Source organism: Myxocyprinus asiaticus, chromosome 14 (genome assembly GCF_019703515.2).
Source record: "Myxocyprinus asiaticus isolate MX2 ecotype Aquarium Trade chromosome 14, UBuf_Myxa_2, whole genome shotgun sequence".
Classification (NCBI taxonomy): Eukaryota; Metazoa; Chordata; class Actinopteri; order Cypriniformes; family Catostomidae; genus Myxocyprinus; species Myxocyprinus asiaticus.
This window is the reverse complement of record NC_059357.1, coordinates 18,899,843-18,925,551: the sequence shown is the minus strand read 5'-3', so window position 1 is coordinate 18,925,551 and position 25,709 is coordinate 18,899,843. Positions and strand designations below refer to the sequence as shown.

At 39.2% G+C, this 25,709-nt stretch overlaps 1 protein-coding gene across 1 annotated transcript; it reads right to left on the bottom strand.

Annotated features, from left to right (window-relative positions):
- Positions 1 to 2,134: 2,134 nt before the first annotated feature.
- LOC127451446 (ras-related C3 botulinum toxin substrate 2) lies at positions 2,135 to 25,304 on the bottom strand. Its single transcript, XM_051716163.1, has 7 exons — positions 25,139 to 25,304; positions 16,281 to 16,352; positions 16,028 to 16,145; positions 14,675 to 14,737; positions 3,869 to 4,028; positions 3,119 to 3,270; positions 2,135 to 2,857 (listed from the first exon to the last, which is right to left on the bottom strand). Exons 1-6 carry the CDS (start codon positions 25,171 to 25,173, stop codon positions 3,140 to 3,142), a joined length of 579 nt encoding a protein of 192 aa, XP_051572123.1. The 5' UTR covers positions 25,174 to 25,304; the 3' UTR covers positions 2,135 to 2,857; positions 3,119 to 3,139.
- Between the last annotated feature and the right edge of the window lie 405 nt (positions 25,305 to 25,709).

The following is a 25,709-nucleotide window of genomic DNA, read 5'->3' as shown; positions in this document are numbered from 1 at the left end:
CACCACCCCTAAATCTATCCGTCAGTGGAGTAAAAATTTAATATTAGAGGGAAAGGCAAACTCCCAATTGCATTCATCATTGATTATGGGAACGCAATTACTTCCTGGTTTCCATGGGACCTGAATCTGTGTCTAGGAGCCTCCTTGTGTAACACAGTATGAGTAGCACCACAGGAAAAGCTAAAGATAGCCTGCTTGAATTGATGCAAAAATATCTGATGGGAGATGGTGCTCATCATAAACTCAGCAGAATGGGGTCTATGTCAGGGTACTGGAACTTTCAGTAGCAACATGTCAACTTCCCTTGTGATCATGGCTAGAAATTGGGAGCGAGGTACTTTGGACCCCCTGGAACCCAAGAAACACCCAGATAGATAGATTGATAGATAGATAGATAAACAGACAGACAAACAGACAGACAGATAGATAGAGATGATAATCTAGATACAAGATATTCATGGAACTTAAATTATTTCATGATACTTTATTCTCTTGTAGTCTTGTTTAATTTTCTTTGTTTTCAATCTACATAGTTTAATGTCATCATAGTCTAACTTCACGAGGCAATCAAATTATTTGTACATCTTTGAGAAATTTATGTTGTTCTGATGCCACCCAAATAGTTCAACTTTGCAAGGAAAGTACCACCTTGGGAGCAGGTATTAAAAAGTTTCTTGGTTTGGTTAAATTTTTAGTTCCATGTGGAACTAGTTCATGTTGTTGAAAAACAACGAGAACCTGAAATAGTTCCAGGAACAATGAAAAGTTCCTGCAGTGGAAACACGCTGAAAGATACTGTAGATAGACAGACAGACCTTTTGATAGACCACCTGTATGAATTCACTCTTTAGAAGTCTACTTTGAAATGGACAATGAAATAGTAAAAATAGATTGCAACTTCCCTTTCGAGCTCTGACATATAAAATTTGAAGCTAATAGATTGCCATTGAATTAAAATTGATTATTTAATTCACTGCTTTGACAGTAGAAGTGGAACACTGAAAATGAGAGTGGGAGCAAGAGATCAGTTGCAAGTCATCAGTCTCTATCAATTTTGTATTCAGCATATTGGTCTAGCTTTCTGCCTAGAAGCTTTCTCATTTGTTCTCCTATGTTCAAACAATCATGCAGATTGATATTCTGGAGGTGTTTGGGTGGGAGTGCTCTCTTGTCTCTCATCACAGATCAGAAATCAGCTCAAGATCAGACAATACCTCACAAGATCTCTGAGCACAGCTCGCCCTCTGAAAGTCTGTTTACGTCCACACATGCAGGCACATAATTTATAGCCACTTGATTGTGTTTTTGTTCCTCTCTTTACCTCTCCCCCTCCCTCATCTGCTTTTTATCATCTGAATCCATTCCTTAGTCATTGCACTGACCCCATCACAGCCTCTTAGAGTGCTTTATTTTTAAGTCACTGAAATAAATACCTTGAAGCATGAGAAAAACAGATAAATATCAAGTAATATTTTCCACTTATGGTGTCTAGGTTTATTATAGGGGCCTGTAACCTTCTGTTAAGGTGAGCGATATTGGCAATTACCTTGAGTTGAGAGTTAATAATTAACTGGTTTATCGTGAGATTGGATTGTCAACACAATTTGTTAAACCCATTACATTATTTTAGTGCAAAATCCACTCATGACAAGAACCCTCATGTTGAGGTAGAGATGAAGGAGAGTGCCACATCAGAACTTGCAGTAAATGGCAACATTTTGATGCTAGCTCATGATAGTGCTATTGATATTAGCTCATGATATTGCCATTGATGTTAGCTTATGGCAGTGCCACTGAAACGCTTGGCATGTTGTCATGTCACTCAGTGAGTCAACACAGCAAACACAAGTGGGAAGGGCAGATTATGTGAGAGTGTCATCATAGTAAGATATAAGTTAACATTTATGCTGCTAAAGTTTCAGAACTGTAGAAGTAATGATAGAAGCTATTCAAAGAAATCCTGTAGTTCTGCAATCAATAATCAATTGTTCTCCACAATGTACTTTTACTACAGGGTGTAAATCTATGAATCTATTATTTTAACTGTTGTTATGTTTGAACTCTTTAGACAAGTGGCAAAATCAAAGAAAAAATAAAAATAAATTAGATAAACGGAGAAAGAAAGAAAAAGCTGTCTGGAAACAGAGTTGTAGAGTTTATTTTGCCATTCTAGTGAATGTGATTCATATGTTCAAAAATCCCTCTGAGTTTAACTCTGTTTAACTAGTACTTGTGCTTTTTTAATCTAGAAACAAATGTAACTAGTATACATTTTATTCGGTTCTAAGAATGGAGAGCAAAAAATGGGTTCTTCCTACCCAAGACCAAAATACACAACTGTGTCCCCATAAAGACACATCAACTACATCAATCACAATATACACAATACATCAGTTACAATATTATGATTAAATATTTTCTCTTTCTTTACACTTGTATGGGTAGTTCACTCAAAAATGAAAACTCAAACCGTTCTGACTTTCTTTTTTTTTTTGTGGTACACAAAAGGAGATGTTAGGCAGAATGACAGCCTCAGTTACTATTCACTTTCTGTGCACTTTTTGAATGGTGACTGAAGCTAACCAAGAAAGTCATGGGTTTGGAACAACATTAGTAAATTGTAAATAATTATATAAATTGATTTTCTGGGTGAACTATCTCTTTAACAAAAATATTATTTCAATGGTATCAATATGGTGGATTCAAGAGCTATATCTGGCTAAAAAGAGAAGGCTTTTTTTCTTTTTTTTTTTTTTTGCAATTTAATAAAATTCCACAAACAATTATTTTCTATCCCTTGTTAGGTTGTTGGAGAAAATCAGTGGATTTCTCTGGTACCTTTTTTACAGTGAAGAATCTGGAGGCAGAGAGAACAAAAGGTCAGTGGTTGTTCTGCTTTTTGCATTTCGTAACATTCTTTTTAAGGAGCCTTTGAACAGCCTTTGGCATGAATCAGAATAACTATCTTTAACTTGCACCTGGAAACAGGCCTGTAAGTCACTACACTTGCAAAGCAATAGAACAAAAGCCTTTTGTGGTAATTGAGGCAGCATCTGAAATTTTATGCTTGCACTTTTCCCCTCTGTCTTAAGAGAAAAAACTCAGAAACAACACGCACCCACTAATGCACAATGTATACTTAGAGCAGCACGCAGCCCTTCTTCTTGACCTTGGTGGGTTGGGGGCAAAGCACAGCACGGATGGCCTCATCAAACACTGTCTTTAGACCTCTTTGAGTAAGAGCAGAACACTCTAGGTATTTTACTGCATCTGTATTAACACAAGCACATACAGTACATAATCATGTTTATTCTATAGAAGGACAAATTGGAACAAACAAGCAATATATCCTCCTCTCAAAAGTAATATAGCACTCATTGTATGTAATTAAAGCATTCAAATATCTATAAAATTTTTATAGTTTAAATGCTGTATGCAGAGGCATACTAAAGCATATCTGATACATTAACACAGATCTTCTAAGTAGGATACCTAGCAGCAGATGTCTGGGTGTATTAGGTGTGCACAAATCTGCATATCTGAGCATGTAGGAGAACTAGCCCATGTGTTTTCTCAAATGCTCGTACAAATCGCACTGAAAGAAAATTGCATTCAGCATCTAAATCTGTAGCCTGATATGTACTGCATTGTAATTTAGTGTATTCCGAGACTATCTAAATTACTTTTCTAATCATAATTCTCTCTTTTCTCTGAACAGATCTGCAGTAGGATCTTCATGTCAACTATTAAGCATGAAGCTTAATCAGTGAAGAATTATATATTATATTTATTGTCAAAAGTATATACAGTGTCTCAAACACTGACATCCAAAAATATAAAAAGTAGAAGTCCACCTTTGCCGCCTCACCTATTTCTTTGGCCAATGCGAGACCCTGTGGGTAAGTGATTGGTGCCAGTTTTTTCTCCTTTAGCTTTTCAATGGTCTCTTTCTCATCTCTCAGATCGAGCTTGGTGCCAACCAGAATTATCGGAGTGGAAGGGCAGTGGTGCCTCACCTCTGGGTACCACTAGAGGGAGCAGAGGAGCAGGTCAAAACAGGTTAATTTTCTTATTCTCATAACACTTATTTATCAGTCCATCTGTGGTATTTCGGTTTTGCCTCTACCCTGATGGTGCTTTGCACAGTACATTTATTTGACAGTGTGTACGCAGGGATTATAAAGGTAATTAAAGTGCTCACGTGAACAGTAATATGGGACAATTTATTGCCATAATGTAAGCAAAAATACATAACAAGAGATAATGTGATATACTGGAAGAGTCTAAGGAAGATACTTTTTTTTTCAACTGACATGAAGAGCACAACAATAAAAAGAGAATTGTGAATAAACAAAACAATACATTTTTGTTTAAACATTTTTTGTTCAATACATTGAATTATGCATAGTAAGTCAAAAACAAATAAATAAAACATGAGCTCAAGTCAGAGTTATTTCTACAAAGGTTTTTTAAGTTCTCGCTCATTTCACTTTATGTCTGTCATGTCTGGATATGCCAAGGCCTTTTCATTTAAAAGTGTTTTTTTCCCATAAAAGCACCAATCGAATTAGTAGTTAATGTCAATGGCATCTCAGAAAGTATGTAGTGCATCTGAAAAATGCTGATGAAAAAAGCTTGCTTGTTCTTTGCAAAGCAGCTAAAAGAGAGATGCTTTATGAAAACTTACTGAGTACAAGGACTGCTGCACATTTCAAGGCCTGCCCTCTAAATATGGTCTTTAATCTGACACTCACAAACACCATTGTTACCATACACAAAGCAGTCCTTGCAGTCATGTTATAGCAGGCCTTGAGTGATCAATGGGCACAGCAATCTTTGTATTACTAGAACATTTCTAAGCCCACAGTGTCCTTGCCATCCAAACAGACACAAAATGAAATCTTAGTATAGCAAGGTTAAAATGGGAAAGGAGGAGGCAGGAACCGGTTGAATGGTCAAAATAATATTTAATGAAACAAAAAGACACACAACACAAATGCACACACGGCAGCTGTGTGTGGCTCTCTCTCTGTTGAACATCCCGCTGCACTCATCCCTCTCCTTGGCTGATTAGCCCGATTGGGGGCCGGCCCCACCCTCCTCTTCGTTACACTTAGAAAACAATTTACTCTATTTTTTTAAACAATAGAGTGGTCAGCATTTATAAATTAAAAAGATAGTTCACCCAAAAAAGAAAATTCTTTCATCATTTATTCACCTTTATGTTGTTCCAATCTAGGGATGCACCGATACCACTGTTTCTCTCCTAAACCGATTCCGATACCTGAACTCACGGTATCGACCAATCCCGATCTGATACTAGAGTTGTTTTTTTCTTAATCATTTTATAATATATATACCTCACTGTGAAAAGAAACACAAACCTCTAACTACACATTATTTCAATATAAGTGAACCAAACTATTGAGCATCTACATCTGAGATGTTATTCGTGTGTATTGCATATTGCGTGCCACTCTGAGAGGCGATTCAGCAGCACATCATGATAGCCCTGTGCGTGTTATGTGTGTGTGTCAATAGAGCAGCACGCATTCACTGAAACGCGCTGCGCATGTAGATTATATATCTACTTAGTAAACACAGCCTTTTGCGATTCACAAAGCTATCGTTTGTCTTCAAGAAATTTTGAAAAAAATGCACGATTCATATGGACTGCTTTAATGTGCTTTAATTGGTCTTTTATGTTATTTTTTGGAACGTGACAGTAACAACCATGACTAACACACAAACTGGGTTTCCATCTAAATGTTTAGCATTTTTTAAGCGCATTTCTAAAAAAATGACTAAAGAAAATACGAATCATTGCTCGTAGGCTTGTAGTCATAGGAGGAGCGTGTGTAAGGCTGGGCAAGTCTTAGCCTTCCCCTGGTCGAGGGCATGATGTTCGTATTAATGAATATTAGGTATCGATCAGAAATTCCAGTTGCCGCTCCAGGATAACGCTGCTCATAACTGCACCAGTAAACTATCTAGTATCAGTTTTCCTTACCTCAATTTCAAACTATAATTACAAGCAGGATGGGAAAGTTGACTCTAGATCAGTTGCTGTGGCTGAATTCATCTTAAAACATACATCGCTTTAGTCGCTGCATGCATGTGCTAAAAAACTTTTTTTTTTTTTACTAAAAAACAAAACAAATATAAAACAATGTAGTGTAAGTCTTACATTAGCCTAATACATATGTATTTGATTATGGTAGCTTTGAAAACGAGTTTATCCAAGTTTGTAACATTCTTTTTTAATTGCATCCATTCAGATTTAAATCAATAAGCAAGCATCCAATCAAACTGGAAACTAAACAATCCAGCACGGAGATGACTAATACATTTATCAGACATGTTCCTTGATCTTGTGAAGAAGACTCTCTCCACTGGATTTTATCTTAACTTCCAAAATTCAATTCAACACTGCATCATATTTAGGTTCGGGACCACATTTAACGGCATATGCAGGTCAAATCGGTTCAGTTTGGGGGAACCCTAAAATCGAGTGATTGCTGTTATAACATCGCTTCATTAAAAAATATGTGTGTCTAAATCAACACACTCTCACGGTGAAATCGTCAGGATTCATACGACTTTTTTCAATTTGGCTAATTCATATTATATCGTGCGACTGCACTCGTTTGAATTCCTACGACTTTCACTACAGCCAATGATGTCGCTGGACATCGTTTCCATCTAATATACGACAATTACTTGCTTCTGTCACACACAGCAGCTTCCTATCATGTTTATGCACTCTACAGATTGGTTAAGTTTAGATAAGGGGTTTGGGTAAGGGCATAATATTAATAAGTATGTCCTTAACGCCTCGTGCACGGAACTCGCGCTAACTTCAGGATTAGACATCCGGGAATTTGCACGTGATGAAGTCGTATAAGTTTATGCGATCAACATCGTGCGAGACCATACGAAATAGCCAACTGTTAGGCTATATGATTTGTCTATCATTATTTATGAATGAAATTATGTAACTTAATTGTGATAATACAGATTTATTTGGTTTAGCATTTTACATTAAATGACAAAACTACATTATGAATAATGATATCAGGTATTTTATGCATTTTATAAAAATCAGGTGACAGCTGGGACGTAGGGGGGTCATCTTACCTTTGAACATGCTAAACTATCCAATTGTGTTAGCCTACAATTTAAAAGTAAATTCACATTGTTATTAAGTGGTTTACAGCTTTGTGATAAACAAAGCAAAATTGCTACTCCATATCAGTGGATCTCAGAAATAGGTGAGCAGTTGATTCCATTTTTTGCGATTTCTGCGAATCAGAGATCGGACCACGTAGCAATACAGAAGTGGAACACGCATCTGTTGTGGGGGCGCACAGTCTCGTGCCACTCTTGAATATGCTGCCTTTACCAGCAACTGACTAATGAACTTGAAAGGCTTTTGAGCAAGTACACTCACGAAATGGAGCCGTAATGTGTGAAAAATGTCGGAGCATACAAGAAATGGAATGGACAATTTAAGCCCTGATTGAATGTATGGCTCCAGATGGCATTAAATGTATTTAAATGTTTTAATGTAAAGTTGAATTTAGAACTTTACATACACTTCGGTTAAAGTCACTAAAACTCATTTTTGAACCACTCCACAGATTTCATATTAGCAAACTATAGCTTTGACAAGTCGTTTAGGACATCTACTTTGTGCATGACATGAGTAATTTTTCCATCAATTGTTTACAGACAGATTGTTTCGCTTTTAATTGACTATATCACAATTCTAGTGGGTCAGAACTTTAAATACACTAAGTTAACTGTGCCTTTAAGCAGCTTGGAAAATTCCAGAAAATGATGTCAAGCCTTTAGGCAATTAGCAAATTAGTTTCTGATATGCTAATAGGCTAATTGGAGTCAATTGGAAGTGTACCTGTGGATGTATTTTGAGGCCTACCTTCAAAATCTGTGCCTCTTTGCTTGACATCATGGGAAAATCAAAAGAAATCAGCCAAGACCTCAGAAAAAAATTGTGGACCTCCACAAGTCTGGATCATCCTTGGGAGCAATTTCCAAATGCCTGAAGGTACCATGTTCATCTGTACAAACAACAGTATGCAAGTATAAACACCATGGGACCACGCAGCCATCATATCGCTCGGGAACTAGACGCATTCTGTCTCCTAGAGGTAGTTTGGTGTGAAAAGTGCAAATCAATCCCAGAACAACAGCAAAGGACCTTGTGATGATGCTGGAGGAAACAGGTAGACAAGTATCTATATCCACAGTAAAACAAGTCCTATATTGACATAACCTGAAAGGCTGCTCAGCGAGGAAGAAGCCACTACTCCAAAACTGGCATAAAAAAGCCAGAATACAGTTTGCAAGTGCACATGGGGACATGTTTGGCCATAATGACCATCGTTATGTTTAGAGGAAAAAGGGTGAGGCTTGCAAGCCGAAGAACACCATCCCAACCGTGAAGCATGGGGGTGGCAGTATCATGTTGTGGGGGTGCTTTGCTGCAGGAGGCACTGGTGCACTTCACAAAATATATGGCATCATGAGGAAGGAAATTTATGTGGATATATTGAAGCAACGTCTCAAGACATCAGCTAGGAAGTTAAAGCTCGGTCACAAATGGGTCTTCCAAATGGACAATGACCCCAAGCATATCTCCAAAGTTGTGGCAAAATGGCTTAAGGACAACAAAGTCAAGGTATTGGAGTGGCCATCACAACACCCTGACTTCAATTCAATAGAAAATTTGTGGGCAGAACTGAAAAAGCGTGTGCGAGCAAGGAGGCCTACAATTGTCAACCAAATTTCATAAACGTTACAGATCTAGTTGCGCCTTTCCATCCACTACGTCATGCACATTATCTTTATTTACAGGATTGGAGCAATTGTACCTTGTTTTATTAAATGCTGCCAGGAGACTCTGCAGAATAAGTGTCATATCAGATATAATGAGGGCTGAAATGGGCTGAGATGCCCACACGCCACCAGCCTCCGCACATCTGGGAACGTCTGTGGGTTAAACACTTCCTAATGTCAAGAGCTATGTTCGAAGAAGTATGTGCCAAGGTCTGACCTTTCGTTTGGCCAGTCACATCAAGCTATCGCATACTAACACGTGCACAAATGGTCAAAATATGTCATTGTTTTGTGAATAAACTGTTTCTATTACCTAAATGCACCTTTTAACTAATGCAAAACTCTAGAAAATCAACCTCCTCCTAGCGCATACAATTTTAAGTGTTTATTTGCATGCCAAGCGTTTCCATTTAGGATTTCTTATGCGCAATTTCATAAATATAGTTTGATGAAACCCAGTTACAGTACCAGATTTGGGTTGGGCTTGTTGGGCCAATACCAGAACCAGTTAAAAACAGCAGTATCAGAGCTTATACAGATTTAGATATCAGATCGGTGCATCCCTATTCCAAACCTGTGCGTGTGCTGAAACAACACAAGGGTGAGTAAATGATAACAAAATGTTAATTTTGGGGGTAAATTACATTTTAATAACTATGGATGACGTTACTGCTATTAGAAGGAAAACAGAACATCAACACTGTACCATGAACTAAAGTGCACATGAAATATATTTTCGATAGAACATTAAAAAGAGTGATAAACAAATATCTCCTCAGTTCCCTCAGGACAAAAGTTTTACATCCATGACTCAGGTTCTAAAATGAGCACTTATTATTCATCTGTTCCTTTAAAATACCACACCTGGTCGACAGCAGCTAAGTTATTTGGGCGTTTGAATGAAACTAAAGGTATCTTTGTTTCCTCTTTTCAAGCCTATTAATAAGAGACTTCAAAAGGATTTAGAGAGACAAAATGGTGGCATTCGTTAGGGATCAGCATGTCTCCAATGGCATTTATCAGTGTTTATGATAGGCAGGTGGATGGGGTGCAACACAGCTTTTCTGTGACTCGTTTTGTAATCCAGTCAAAGCAAACCATTATCGCAGCACCCCCTTTTCAAATTCAGCCAGCGCTGGTAATGAGAAATGATCTCTCTGCACTTAACTTCTTCGTCACAGGTGATTGCTTCCACAGCGTGGATGTGTTAGCATGGGCCATGTGACTTCCCACAGCCTCCCCCACTTCATATATGTGCTTTCTTCTCCGCTTTAAATAGATTTTAATTTATCTCCTCAACCTCGTGCAATCTATCAAGACTACATTTGCATAAGGCCAGTGTTACCATGGTTACTACTTGGGAATATACTGTAGAAATAATAAAGGAATAGACCAGGTGGGTAAGAAAAGCTAAAAGAGTGGAATAAGCTTCTGAAGGTCTTTGATTGGGAGTGAAAGCAAAAAGCATTAAGGAACGGCTGATGAGACTGCTATTGTTTGAACTTAATAACAAACCAAAGGGCTGTTGGCGGACTTGTTTATGCAAGCGGTAAGATTTTAAACAATGTAAATTGGAATGGATTAGGCCTAGAGTGTTTCTGGAATTGTCGAAATCAAAAATCATTTGCTTTCCATTCCAGCACCTTAAACATGCTGCAGTGGCCTTGATAAGGTCTAGCATTATAACAACAACTTATCAGAATAGAAATGCTTTCTCTCTGCTTATTCATTTTGGGTCTTTGTTCCTCATCTCTATTAATAAAAAAAATAAAATAATAAACTAGGTCGGTAGAATATTACAGAGTCTTCATTGTTTATTAAAATTCCTTTTATCAGTCTGAATCTCTTTTCGTTTTTGTCAGTTTCCTTTGGTTCTTGAGCTCTTACTAATCAAAGATGTAAATAAATGCTCAAGAATGTAAACATTTTAAAACCTAGATGGACTAATCTGAATACTGGAGGGCAAATGTCCCCCTTATTGTCTATGGTGGTTATGACCCTGTCACAGATGCAATTTACATTTCCAAGTTCATTTTGTTTAGTATTAGACATACAATGCTATTACTATACAGTTAGGCTCACAGTTGACATTACAGTTAATCTTAAACCGATGGCAAACTAACATAGCAACAAAGCCAATTTGGTCTAATAATGTATCTATAACACAGTGCCACAACCATTGAAAATACAAGCTGGTGAACACATCTCGCTCCACTCAAAACATCACTGCTGCTTTGTATTACATGGCAATACATTGTTAAACATTGTGTATGATATAAGAGAAATCCCTAAATTGGAGATAAGCAGCTTAAATTCCTACAGCAGCAAGCCAAACTGTGCTTTAATGTAAAATAAATTCAGATCCACTCATAAATAGTTCTTTCAGATTGAGAATTATGTGTATGCTTGTCCAAACAATACTATTTAAATATGATTAAGTAAAGAGACAACTCAGGGACATCTTCTATTTGGAAAACTAAAGGTTATAAATATTGTGTTTGAGTAGTTTTTTTTTATCCTTGCAGACTTACACAACCTTGAGCCATTACAATTAAAAATAACAATACAAGAGATCATCCCAGATTCAGGCCCCCAATGTCAAAGTTATACAAGCTAACCTAACAGCATGGACTTATCAAACAACCTGTTTTTTTCTTTATCACTTAAATGCTTGTGGACCAACATGATCAAATGGGAAATCTGTATTAGATTAATATTTTTTTTCCACCTAAAGTTAAAACCAATATGCTGAATTCCAGACAAGCGGCATCAAGTGATGAATGTCCATGCCTCCAAAATTGCTGGCACTGTGCATTTAATGTCAAATTACTTTTGGTCTCCGACTAGCAAGATACAACATTTGTATGAAGTAAGTGAAAGGACACTGTTTTGGTCTCTGTACTGTTAGGGTTAGAAGTATATTAATGCAATTAATACTCAAATGTTTCTAAAAATTGGACGCAATGTGCCTTTCACGCCACATCCATTCTCAGAAATAGAGAAGGATATAGCTCCAGGCAGAGCTCCAAAATGGAGCGGGAGCTCCAAACTGGCAGCAGAGATATTGGGAGCCTTTTACCTGACCCTTTCCCTAATCATGTGTGGAAGTGATGCCCCCTTTTGGAGTTGGTGCCACCCGCTTTTGGAGTAACCCCGCCCCTTCTGGAGTGACCCCACCATCTTTTGGAGATTCCACCCCATTTGGAGATCTCTGGCCTGCAGCTATACCTATTTTAAGAAATAACTGAAAGAATGCAGTTTGGGTCTCATGACTGTAGTTCCATCTTTGGCCACTGGTGGAATTTGGATACCATTGACACATTTTATCCCTACGTTTTGTCCCTAGTACATTTGATTGTTTGGATTGCACTTCACTCTCAAGGAACAGCCATGTTGACTTCTAAAACAGCATTCACTTTTGGGATCACTCTTGAAAATGCTTTCTATCAGAGTGAAATGGAGGCAGTTTAAACAAGGCATCTATAGCAGGACAATAAGTGGTGTCTCTATCAGACATCTAAAGTTGCACTTAATGGAAAACAGGCAATGGTGAATTCTCAGGGCCAGCAAAGCCTTCTCTGCTGGCCTAACATTCCAAATAAATACATATTTTTCATCCTTTCATTCTCAATCACCTTTTTGCCTATGTATTTTTAATCGCTTTCCACTCTTAATTAATCTACAAACAAATAGAGAAAAATGAAAAGTTTATCCAGTCAGAATTTATTCCTTGATGCTTACAAGCAAAGTGTGACAACTGTTTCACAATTCACATGCACAAAGCAGCGCGTGAGTTTGAGCTCCACCCCGTCAGGCCTTCAGAATTTCCACAGAATCCCTCAACAGTGCAAATGAATGGGCAAATAAAGTTAGATTGTCAGATTCATCAGCCAATCAGATTGATTTATTTGTTCTTGGTGGGTGTGATCTTTAGGATATGTCCTGGTCGAGGCCTTCTAGCTGGCCTTGAGTGACGCAATAACGCTTTAAGCGATGTAATTTGAAATCGAACGCGATATCTTGCTGACGAGTCGACTGTCATTACTGCCACGATTGCCATTGATAAAAGAGATCCTTATGGATTTAAAAACATGAGATGTTCTGCATGACCGTGTGATTTCTTAATTTATTAAACAGGAAAGGAGGACTGATTTTCACTTCAAGTAAATTGGTAAGTGCTTTTTGAATTGTTATAGCAACATCAGGAGTTTTCTAAGTGTAAATTAGGCTGCTTGAGCATTCAGTGTCAGATCAAGTTTTGAAAAGTAGTGCTGCGTTCCAGTCAACACGGAAAGTTGGATTTTACAACTTCCTACTAGGAAAAGTGCAATGGAATGCATTTTGTAGTCAGAATTACAACTTGTAGGCTCGTGCAGAAATTCTCAACTCCAATTTGGCCAAGATGCAGGGGCATGATGTCACACAAACATGTCGACACTCAGGGAGATATACAAAGTGATAAACATTCACTTTATTAAGTAATATCGATAAATTAGTTTGTTTCCACATTACATGATATTAAAGCTTGTTTAACAAACGCCTGCAGAAACAGGTGTACAAAACATTATAATCTCTTTTGATAATCGTACACCTGAAGTACAAATGCTAGCGCTGCAGCATTTTATCAGTTGGGTTGCTAGGAGTCAAACCCCTGCTAAGCTAACGGGAGCATTGCAGTTTTGTTTCCTTAAACGTCATCTTCCGAATATCGGGGAATGGAATGCATTTATGGTCGGAGATATCAAGTAGGAATATCCCACATCCAACTTGAATGTAACGCAGCATAACCGTGTACCCTGACTAAACGAAATGTATTGCAAGCAACATTTAAATTGCAAATTTTATTAGATACATTTTTCCAGGTATTATAGACCTCCTTCGTAGATTCATATGAAAAATTATGATTTTTGAATGTCTGTTCGGGAGACGTTCATTTCACAAACAGTCATGCTGCAGTTAAAATTAGGCTTGCTTGAGCATTAAGTGTGGTTTCAAGTTCTGGCTTTCGTGTGTGGATATGTTTTTAAAATGTCAATTGGTATTATTAGTTAGCTGCGACATAATGTATGATGCCCAAAGGCATAGGGTGTCTTATTCATTGTGAAACTGTGTTTTCTTAATGGCATGAATCACACTGAAGGCCTAGACTTTTAATGCATGGCCTGCCACTGAAAACAGGTCAAGGTCAGCTGAACTGCTTGCACTGTTTTATACTCCCTTAGGAGTTTTGTAAGTGTAAGGTAGATAAATAACTAAATTGATCAATAGACTCTTTATAGAAAGAACCTTGTGGCTGGCTGGAAAAACATGATGATGCTGTATTTAATAAATGCTTCCTGAGCACAAATCACTGTCTCTTTCAAAATGGCTGAATGCCAGTGATGGAACTCAGCCTTAAATTTGTGAATGTCTGAATACCCACAAGGCCAAAACATTTTAATAGTGACTGACGTTGACATCATGTCCCCTTTGTGAACATCACTTTGGATGTGAAACTTAATTTTGCATCAGTTTATCAAAACAACTTTGTAATTTAGGTTAAGAATGCATCACAGATTAATGCATAGTGGCATAGAGTGTCCAGTGTAATGCAAAGCAAGTGTTTAATATCAAAATAGGAAAATTAGTAGTTGGAGTACAGTTTTGAAGTACAGTACATGTATGAGTGTCTATGTAAATGTGTGTACGTATGTGTGAATGAATGGAATGGTGGTAGGTTGTTTTGTGTTTGTGAAGATTATTGCTTGTAACTGGAATGTACATGGATTGTGTCTGTATTTGAATGTGTTTGTATTTCATAAATATCCAGACTCACCTTGGCTCTGACATTTTCAAATGATGCCGGGCTCACCAGGGAGAAACAGATGAGAAACACATCCTGCAAAATATGATGGGGGGTATAAATTTAAAGGGATAGTTCACCCAAAAATGAAAATTCTCATCATCTACTCACCCTCATGCCATCCCAGATGTGTATGACTTTCTTTCTTCTGCTGAACACAAACCAAGATTTTTAGAAGAATGTCTCAGCTCTGTTTGTCCATACAATGCAAGTGAGTGGTGATCAGAACTCCAGAAGCTCCAAAAAGGAGATAAAGTCAACATAAAAGTGATCCAGTTGGTTTTTGGGTGAGAACAGACAAACTCCTTTTACACTGTACATCTTTTAATTGCAGTCTCTAGGCACGATCATGATAACAAACCAAAGGGATCATGACTTCCTAGTGCTTGATGCGAAGAGGAATGGATGGCACAAAAGGAAGTGTAATCGAGCTTGAAATCATGATCGCCAAGGAGACTGCTGTCAAGATATACAGTGAAAAAGGAGTTATATTTTGGTCTGTTCCCACCCAAAACCCAACTGGATCTTTTCAGAAGACATTGATTAAACCACTGGAGTCTTATGGATCACTTTTATGGGTTACTTTTATCTCCTTTTTGGAGCTTTTGGAGTTCTGGTCTCCATTCACTTGCATTGTATGGACCTACAGAGCTGATACATTCTTATAAAAATCTTTGTTTGTGTTCCGCTGAAGAAAGAAAGTTATAATGTTCATTACCACAAAAAAATAAAATAAAAAAATAAAAATAAATAAATATATATATATTTTTTTTAAATGGTCCCTCGTTTATTAAAAAAGAAGAAGCCAAAATCACAGTTACAGTAAGGCACTGACAATGGAAGTGAATGAGGCCAGTCCATTAACATACAAACTACACACTGTTTCTAAAAGTAGAGCCACAAGACGTTCTCAATTCTACATGATTTTAGTGTGATAAAATCGCTTATAGGGTTTACTGGTGTTGCATCATCATGGCAATGAAGTTGTAATATTGGATAACTTTACCCTAATAAGGTTAGTAATCGATTTTATCACACTTCAATCATGTTAACACATGCAATGTTCATGTCTAGCGCCAGTCTTGTGCCAGTTTATGGACTGGCCTCAATCACTTTCATTGTAGGTGCATTACTGTATCTGTATTTTTTAATTTATTTTTTATTTTATTATAAATTAAGGAACTAGTCTAAGTAATTTTTATGGTAATCAACTTTTGCCACAAATGCTGTTGATTGAAACTTGTACTGAATCCCAAAAATCCCTTTAATGTCTACGGTGCCTATGGCCCTGGGGTTTGTGTATATACAGTACATGTGGGAGTGTACCGTCTGCGGGTAGGACAGTGGCCGCAGTCTGTCATAGTCTTCCTGTCCAGCTGTATCCCAGAGGCCCAGATTGACTGGTTTGCTGTCCACCATTACATTTGCTGAGTAGTTATCAAACCTGAAATGTGAAAAAAAAACAACAAAAAAAACAACCCACACAATCTCTCAATCTTTCACCATCAGTGTTAGGTTAATGAAAAACATACTGTAAAAATATGTTAAACTTCTCCACTTTATTTGTTGCAGTACTCACACTGTGGGAATGTACTCCCCGGGGAAGGCATTTGTAGTGTAGCTGATGAGAAGACAGGTCTTTCCCACAGCTCTGAAATATACAAACAACAGGAATTTAGTCAGATGTCAAGTAAAGTACTGCTAAAATTACTTCAAAGTGTGTGAGGTAACTGGTGTAACCATCCTCCAACAACAGGACAACAGGTGTACTGTACTTTCCATTGTGAATCCACCCATTTGTTTCCAAATTCAAAGAACATTCTTGTGGTTTACTTGGCTCTATTTCAAGAACTATGGACTGTACTCTGAGTGTTGAAATACTAGCTGCATACAGCAATGCCATACATGAAAGGAGTTTAGCCATTCTGTATCTACTTTTGTTTCTATTGCTTTGCATTGCATTGCATTTCTCAGAGCTGAATGTTTACTCCTGTAAATCACTGTTCTGTTGTGCACTGTTTTTTTTTAAATTTTTTTTTTTTTTTATACGAGTTCAATTTTCATGTCTTGTTATATTAAGGCAACAAGAGAAGATAACTGGAATACCCTCAGGGGAAAATAATTTATATATACTCAGAAACCTGTTGTCACAGTCAGTGCATTCACTCTAAAACTGCATAAACAGACAGATCCTGTGATAACAGGTAGAGTTATGTTACATACACAGCTATGACAACAAACGGGAATTATACACATAACACCTCAAAACAATTGTGCATGCTTACATGGTCTCAACAAGGGAGAATAAAATTCAATAGGTCACTTGATAAGCAACAAACACAGGTACATGAAAGAGGAGTGTACACAGGTTCAAAGAGGAGTGTAGGACAGAGAAAAACTTCAGCAGAGCACATGTTGCTGCATGCAGGTTGTGAGAGAGAGGAATGCTGGGATTCAGGAGCCTGTGGCTACATTTCCCTTGCATCACACTGCAGCTACAGATCTCAAGGGCAAGGCCAAAAATACACACCTCAGGCAGCACACATTCAGTCACATCAGATTCAGAACTATCAGCTATCTTCATTACACTCTGTAATTGTAAATTTTTCATTCCTCTTTTTCTCTCTTTCTCTCTCTCTCTCTCTATAAAATGCATTAACATTCATATAGACACTTAAAAAAATACATACCAACAAACACACGCTAATCTGGAGTTAGGCTTGTGTACACTTGATTAAGGGCTAGGCTTTGGAGTCCTATGTAAAGAAAAAACTAGAGCTCTGGCAGAGACATAGCATTGTGCACTTTAAGCCATGATTCAAAACCAAAAAATGTTGGATGGTTCCAGTAATTGTTTTTTTTTTTTAATTTTCTCCTCAATTTGGAATGCCCAATTCCCAATGCGCTCTAAGTCCTCATGGTGGCATAGTGACTCAATCTGGGTGGCGGAGGACGAATCTCAGTTGCCTCTGTGTCTGAGACTGTCAATCCGTGCATCTTATCACATGGCTTGTTGAGCGCATTACCATGGAGACATAGTGTGTGTGGAGGCTTCACGCTATTCTCCATGGCATCCATGCACAACTCACCACACGCCCCATCAAGAGCGAGAACCACATTATAGCGACCACGAGGAGGTTACCCCATGTGACTCTACCCTCCCTAGCAACCAGGCCAATTTGGTTGCTTAGGAGACCTGGCTGGAGTCACTCAGCACACCCTGGATTTGAACTTGCGACTCCAGGGGTGGTAATCAGTGTCTTTACTCGCTGAGCTACCCAGGCCCCTTTTTGATGGTTCCAGTCATTTAAACATACTGTACTGTGAGTTTCAAAGAATGCCCACATACAATTTATGTAAACCATTTTGACAAAAAACAATGAAATAATACAACACAGTTTCATGTCAACTCGTAATAATTTGCACAAAATGGCGAAAGACTTTTATTCTCGTAGAGACCTACTAATAAACAAAAATAATTTCAAATCAATACAATAGACCTTATTTACAGCAGCGCCATATTTGATTTTTTTACTTGAATTAAAACGAGGTTGTGAGGGATAGATTTACAGACTCTTCAATGACTGTATAAAGCTCCTAGATCACATCTTATTTTTCACTACTCATGTTTTATGGAGTTTTATGTCTATTGAAATGTCTTGGAAAGGTCTTTTTTCAGTGTTTCGCCAGTGAGCGGAATGATCCAAAACACTTTAAAGAACAGTACAAGTGTTGTCCCTTTCATGGCAAGCCAGTCCACTCGGCTGCCGTCTTTGGAGTGCAGCTATTTTCTATGGATACAACCAGCATAAAAGTACAGCTCCAATCTACTTGAATGGGGAAAGACCGAAATCTCCAAAACTGTTGGTCAAGATTACGATCAAAGAATATTCAAATCAGCAGTAAAATTTGCTCTAAAATGTGCTCAAATATGACACAATGGTATCATAAATTTTGCTTCTTTAGATCAGATCACGCTAAAAAACAATGTTTTTCAGGTTGGTCCAGCTCATGCGTGTTCTCCAGTTGACTAACAGGCGATGTCTGTATCTAAAAAATGATTGGCTGTTTTACCAGTAAGGCGGGACTTCCTTTTCTGCATCCGCCATATTGGCCGTTCCAATTTATCCCATTCATTTTAATACTCTGGCTAAATATTCTCATTTCGTCAAAAACAAAAGACATCACTAGTTTAAATAAGGTCCATATAGGCATCAAATTTTAGCTAGCCTCCTATCCAACAATTTATATTAAGAAACGAAATGTCTGTAAACCAATTTGTTTCTCATTCCATATTTACTTATGTAATACAAATGACTGATGTACTGTTTGTCATCTCGCTCCAAACACCAATGTTTTCTTTCTTCCATGGAACACAAGGTATTTTCCTTTTTAACTTGTGGTTAGGTTTGGGTTACTGGTTAAACTTAGGAAAAATCATTATAACATTGTTCGCTGGTTCCTTTTTTCTCTATGGGACTAAAAGTCCTACATTTTCTGAACAAGCCAACAAGATTTCTTACGATTTTACCATCCCGACGTTATGATGAGACCAGGTTGAAATAATGTAATATTCAAATTATTTAGTCAGAGAGTGCAGCTTCAGTGGGAATCAAATATGATATCATCTCTGAGAAGACTTGAATAAATTTTAATCTACTCAAATTCCCGTACACACTTGAGGCAGTGTGCTGAAATCTTAATTGGAAAACAGTGGGAGATAACCGTTTAGAGGTGCTTTCTGAAGCTCTTTGAAGTTGTGTTGTGAATCCGATACAGATAGATACAGAGGGAAAGATATGATGCAGAGAGTAAAAGAGAGCGAGCTCAGTATGGGGCCTGGCAGGAAGTAGGGTGGTGTCTGTCAGGAAGAGAGAGAGTCTCTTTTTGATGATGTGTCTTTGAAAATGCTCCCCTGCTAACTTAAACTTTTTCTTTTTCCCTCTTTTATTCTTAAACTCCAGAATTCTCCAACTCTGTCAACGATAACATAATGTGATAGCTACAGTATATGACAAGGTGTCTACACTCATATGTGCTTGTATTTCTAAGGTCTGAGTTGATTGCATTAAACTTCATCTCCGTTTTAGCAGGGCTAGCAACCACAAAGTCACTACACGGAAGAGTCTGTGTCATAAGATGTAAACATTTCCAGCCGAAAGGCAATTGCATCGCAGTTCTGAGAATCCTAGATCCATGTACTGTATGATCAGGTTTAAATGCATGGCCGGTGTCCAGAAAATTTATGCTACCTATCAGGATGTGCTACCAATGCTATATTCACATAGTTTTAGGGTTGGGATTAGGGTTTGGGGGTAGGGTTAGGGCTTTGTACAGCCTCACACCATATCACACTACATGATAGTTATGCAGGTGGCACATCCTGATAGGTATTATCTACATGACAAGATGTGCTACCTAGGTTTTTAACAAATTTCATGCTGTCGTAGTACAAACTGACAGGTTCTTCCATGCCTCACGGCATGAGCTACCCATGTTTTAACTTTACATATCACATGGTAGCACATCCTGAGCTGGTAGAGCAGATTGTCAGAACACCGGGTCAAACGGGTTCTAGGTCACATTGCCCCCCCTATGCATGTTAATAAACAAATTAGTATTTAATCGTGGTGGTTCACCATGGTGTATTCTGTCAACCCATTCTGGATTAAAGGCACTTTTTCAAACAGTGGGATCTTAATGTATTGTGGCTATTATGGCTAAGAATAACTGGACTACATACTATGAAGTGCATTAGTCTCCCTCCACTGACAAGCTGAAAGAGAGGAAACTAATATAACGAGCGATAGTGAGACAAATATACCCAAATGCAGAGGAAAAGTTTAAAGGATTTATTTACAATAAATGTGAGCAGTCACCGTCGATGTCGAGGATCCCGGCACCGGCTGCAGCAGTGGGGAGAGATGACAGAGAAGCGCGTGCACTGTGGCCGCGCCCGGGGAAATCCGTGAAGAGTGTGTTCGTAGAATGAGTGTGTGCATTGTGGAAGTCGGGAATAGATTTGGGAAATCCTCCATTGAAGCTTAGTGAAGTACAGAACGACGCCCAGCAGGGTAGGGCGATCTAGCTCCCGGCACGTGGGTAAAGACGAGGTATCCTCCGTGGAAACCCAGCTGACACGCAGCGAACTGGAAGGCAACGACACACCTGACACGCAGGCAACCAACAGATACACGAGACAGGACCAACTAGGCAGAGAGAGTGAGGTTAGTTACTTAACACCAAACAACAATCTAGCAAGGCATTCAGTCAACACTGAACTACATTTAACATTAAATCAGACAATCCAGCACCGGACATGACACACGAGGGGATTAATATAGGCATGAACAAACAAGGGGCAGGTGCCGCTCGCAGCTGAAAGTTGGCATGATCAGGGTTGCCATGGCACCTGAAACATATGAGGGCGAAAACGTCAACACACTTGGAACAAAACAAACAGAACATGGAGCATGATTGTCTGGATCCTGACACAGACCAAAATCGAACCAGACAGGAAGTCAGGATCCAGACACCATGCCCCAGACTCAAAACACAAGACAGACAGGGAACATCAGACAAAAACCTAACCTGACAAGGTGACAGGACTGTGACATCACCAAAGAGCGCACGGGGGTAACTCATGCACGGCAGTCACTAACAACTGGACCATGCACTCACAAAGAACGTACACGAAACACAAGACAGACAGGGGTCGATGATGCCACAGTCCTTGTCAGACAAAAACCCAACCTGACAATGTGACAGGACCGTGACATCACTGGAGAGTGCACGGCAGTAATTCGCACACAGACCGGACCCGTGCACAAAGATCGTACAAACGGGAACATAAAAAAACACCAAACAAAATGAGAACTAACAAAGGACAGAAAACACAACAGAAAGGAAGGGAAACCAGGGAGGGAGTTTAAGTAAAGGGGTGTGGTCCAGAGGCCTGGGAGGATGCCTCAGGGCAGAGACAGGATCTGGTGGCTTGAGGGCAGAGGGGACAGTGAGCTGGGCAGTAGCCGCTGGACAGTGTTCAGGGGGTAGTGGCTCAGGGGGTGGAGCCGTGGACGGCTCAGGCGTAGAAGCTGGTCGCGGTTGGGGAACGGCCTCCGTGGCCATGGATGATGGCCGCAACAGGGGAACAGCCTCTGCAGCTGTGAGCACTGGCAGCTGCAACTGGGGAGTGGCCTCCATGGACGTGGGCACCGACAGAGGCTGGGGAACGGCATGCATGGCCGTGAGCACCGACAGAGACTGTGGAACAGCCTTCGTGGCCATGAGCACAGGTAGTGACAGGGAAACACTCACGCACGGCGGTCACTAACAACTGGACCCGTGCGCTTACAAAAGAATGTACACGAAACCTGAGACAGACAGGGGACTATGATGCCATGGTCCTTGTCAAACAAAATCCCAACCTGACAAGGTGACAGGAGGCAAGCTGCGAAGCCATCATCTCCAGAGCCCAGTTAGATGATGACATTTGATCCTGCTGACATCCCAGCAAGGCTCCCTGCTGAGAGAGGGTGGAGTGAAGAGTGGATTCCTCTGCTGGGTCCATGCTTGGCTGGATTGTTCTGTAACAAGTGATAGCAAGACAAACAGACCCAAATGCAGAGGAACAGTTCAAAGGATTTATTTAAAATAAATGTGAGCAGCCACTGTGGATGTCGAGGATCCCGGCACCGGTTGCAGCAGTGGGGAGAGATGACAGAGAAACGCACATGCTGTGGCCGTTCCTGGGGAAATCTGTGAAGAGTGTGTTTGTAGAATGAGTGTATTGTGGGAGTCAGGAATAGATTCGTGCAATCCTCTGTTGAAGCTTAGTGAGGTGCAGAACAACACCCAGCAGGATAGGGAAATCTAGCTCCCGACACGCGGGCAAAGACGAGGTATCCTCCTTGGAAACCCAGCTGACATGCAGCAAACTGGAAGGCAACCACCCACCCGACATGCGGGCAACCAACAGATACACGAGACAGGACAACTAGACAGAGAGAGTGAGGTTAGTTACTTCACACCAAACAACAATCTAGCAAGACATTCAGTCAACACTGAACTACATTTAACATTAAATCAGACAATCCTGCACCGGACATGACACACGAGGGGATTAATATAGGCATGAACAAACAAGGGGCAGGTGCCGCTCGCAGCTGAAAGTTGGCATGATCAGTGTTCCTATGGAAACAATCAGGGTTCCCATGGAAATGCTGATTCTGCATGCCAGCGGCACCTGAAACACATAAGGGCGAAAACGTCAACACGCTTGGAACAAACAAACAGAACATGGAGCATTAGTGTCCAGATCCTGACATAGACCAAAACCGAACCAGATAGGAAGTCAGGATCCAGACACCATGCCCTAGACATGAAACATAAGACAGACAGGGAACGATGATGCCACGGTCCTCGTCAGACAAAAACCCAACCTGACAAGGTGACAGGACCGTGACATCACCGGAGAGTGCACACTGGTAACTCCTGCACGGCAGTCACTAACAACCGGACCCGTGCGCTCACACAAAGAATGTACACGAAACACAAGGCAGACAGTGGACGATGATGCCACATGTCAACTAATGCTGACAACAAGTGTATGAACCTGAACAGCATACATCTATGATTAAAATTTTGAAAGAGATTATTATATATGCAACCAGGCTACCACAGATTAAATAGATGGACAGTATTTTCACCTTGAAGGAGAATGAGGAACTTAAGCTAAGTTGGGTCACGTTATGGCATTAAAAATAGCACAAGAGGGAGTATACCGCTTCAAAATGGAGAACTGAGCACAGGGTTTAAACAGGATATCCGCAAAGAGAAAACAGCTAACCTCTACCCATCTTCCATTTTCCATATATGTTCATTAGAATCAGACTAGAATTGCATAATCGCTTTATACCATTGAAGTCTTGAAGAGAAATATGAATGCATTAGATGCATTTTATATCTATCCACAATAAGACATTTTAACACATTAAATCTCCAGCCTACACTCATATAACTATAGCATCACCATACTGGTCTGATTTCAGACCCGTATTTCATATGCATCACCATTACTTTTATTCAGTTTCTGTGTAACATTATTATATGAACCAGTTGAGATAAAGTGGTGTCGCAAATCCGAACATAAAATATAATCCTATGCAAATCCTGCATCCCCCTTTCTAAAAGCAGCTTCAATCTCACATGTTTCGACATCAGAGCCATCTCATCCTCCATACTGAATCATCACTGTCTGCGAGTCAGCATATGATCGAGATACTCCTAACTTGTTTAACCACGTTTATGGTCACAGACCTAAATGAGTACCAGACAGAAAGCAAACCACAGACTTAACATATCTAGGTCTAGATTTGATTGCAAAGTGTTATCTTTTTTTTTTTTTAAAAGTCCTTGAATAAAAGAGAATTTGGTTCTACAGAATGCCATTTCCAGTCAGTCATCTTAGAAACACAGATGGCAATGCAGCTTTGACTGCATGACTATAATTTGTAAGGTCTCATTCTTACAATGAAGGAAAAGACACTGGTTGTTTTCCTTGCATTATAGTGCATCCTTCATGGAAATTATGGTTGGTTTACTAGTAACAGCCCAAATGTGTACACCCTTATAAAGGGTCACATTGTGTAAGTGATGTGATTTATTAACATTCTCATTATGCTCCTGTCACTTGCAGTGTCAAAAACTTCCTCTACAGGAAAATGCTCATGTGCGACTGCAGTTTCCTTTTTTGATGAAAATCAGTTAGCATGTACTATATGAAGCATAACTTCCTGCACACTCTCAGAGGAACGGCAAACTTAATGCAACGAACACAGAACGTGTTCATCCTTCTGTGTTTTTATATTATCTTGCCCGTGAAGTTGAATGACAAGCCCCAAAAGATCTCTGCGACCCACAAGTTGCCAGACAGTCAAATTAAGCACATCTCTGTGATTTGTGCGAAGCACAACTGTAATAATATTGTAAATAGCAAAGCCTGGACAAAGCAGACATTAGGAAATCCATGATTTTAATACCTTAATCTCACAGAGGAAGAGAGAAATCAGTTTTATATGAAGTCTCACAATCAGTTTTTTTCAGCCATGACCTCTTTTAGGGTTCAGCTACTGTACTGACTTGAGTCTTAGACTGTATAAACAAATAAGTATCTCATGTGACATTAACAAAAAAAAAAAAAAAAAAATGAGGAAATTCAAACTAACCAGCAGCTTAAGTATATAAAATAAGTAAATTGCTAGCTTTCTGGAGAGTCCTTGAAAGTTTTATAAATGCTATTAACTCAGATTCATATGACAGATTAGGTGTTTGACAACAAAAACAAACAACTGTACTATATTGTTTACATACAGTACCTTTTAAGTGAAAGGATGAAAACTGATATAGCAAATAAAGTATACTAATAAAACAACTCACCCATCTCCGACCACCACACACTTTATTGCTTGCATTTTCTGAAACTTTTAACAAACTTTTGCCGGCTGCTGCTGTAAAACAACTGTTAAGGAACTAAGTTGTAATACAGGAAACAGATTTGCTTCTTCAGTAACTCTCTCTCTCTCTCTCTCTCTCTCTCTTTCTTTCTCTCTCACTCGCTCTCTCTCTCTCTCTCTCTCTCTCTCTCTCTCTCTCTCTCGCTCTCTCTCTCTCTCTCGCTCTCTCTCTCTCTCTCTCTCTCTCTCTCTCTCTGCACTCTTTCCTTCTCTGCGCACTGTGACAGTTTCGAACATGAGGAAGTATTTAACTTTAAGTGAGAGGCTATCATGGCGCCATAGCCAATACAGGCCACAAGAGGGCGGTGTGTAACAATGATTGAACCCGCATGTATTCTGTAAACAGAAACTTCTCATACTCTGGTCGTTCCTCTCATTCTGTGTAAATTTGAAGATTATTTAGTGGTTCACCATCATATAAATTAATCATCTGGATTTATCTTGACAGCACTGTGAGTGTCTGAGGATATTTTGTGAAATCAAGAAGATTACTC

Excerpts from the sequence above, each read along its gene's own strand:
- LOC127451446 (XM_051716163.1), bottom strand. The coding sequence starts at position 25,173 with ATGCAAGCAATAAAGTGTGTGGTGGTCGGAGATGG. Across the intron at positions 4,029-14,674 it reads TTGAAAATGTCAGAGCCAAG|TGGTACCCAGAGGTGAGGCA; the intron begins GTGAGTCTGGAT and ends TGCTCCCTCTAG. Across the intron at positions 3,271-3,868 it reads CGCATTGGCCAAAGAAATAG|ATGCAGTAAAATACCTAGAG; the intron begins GTGAGGCGGCAA and ends GTGTTAATACAG.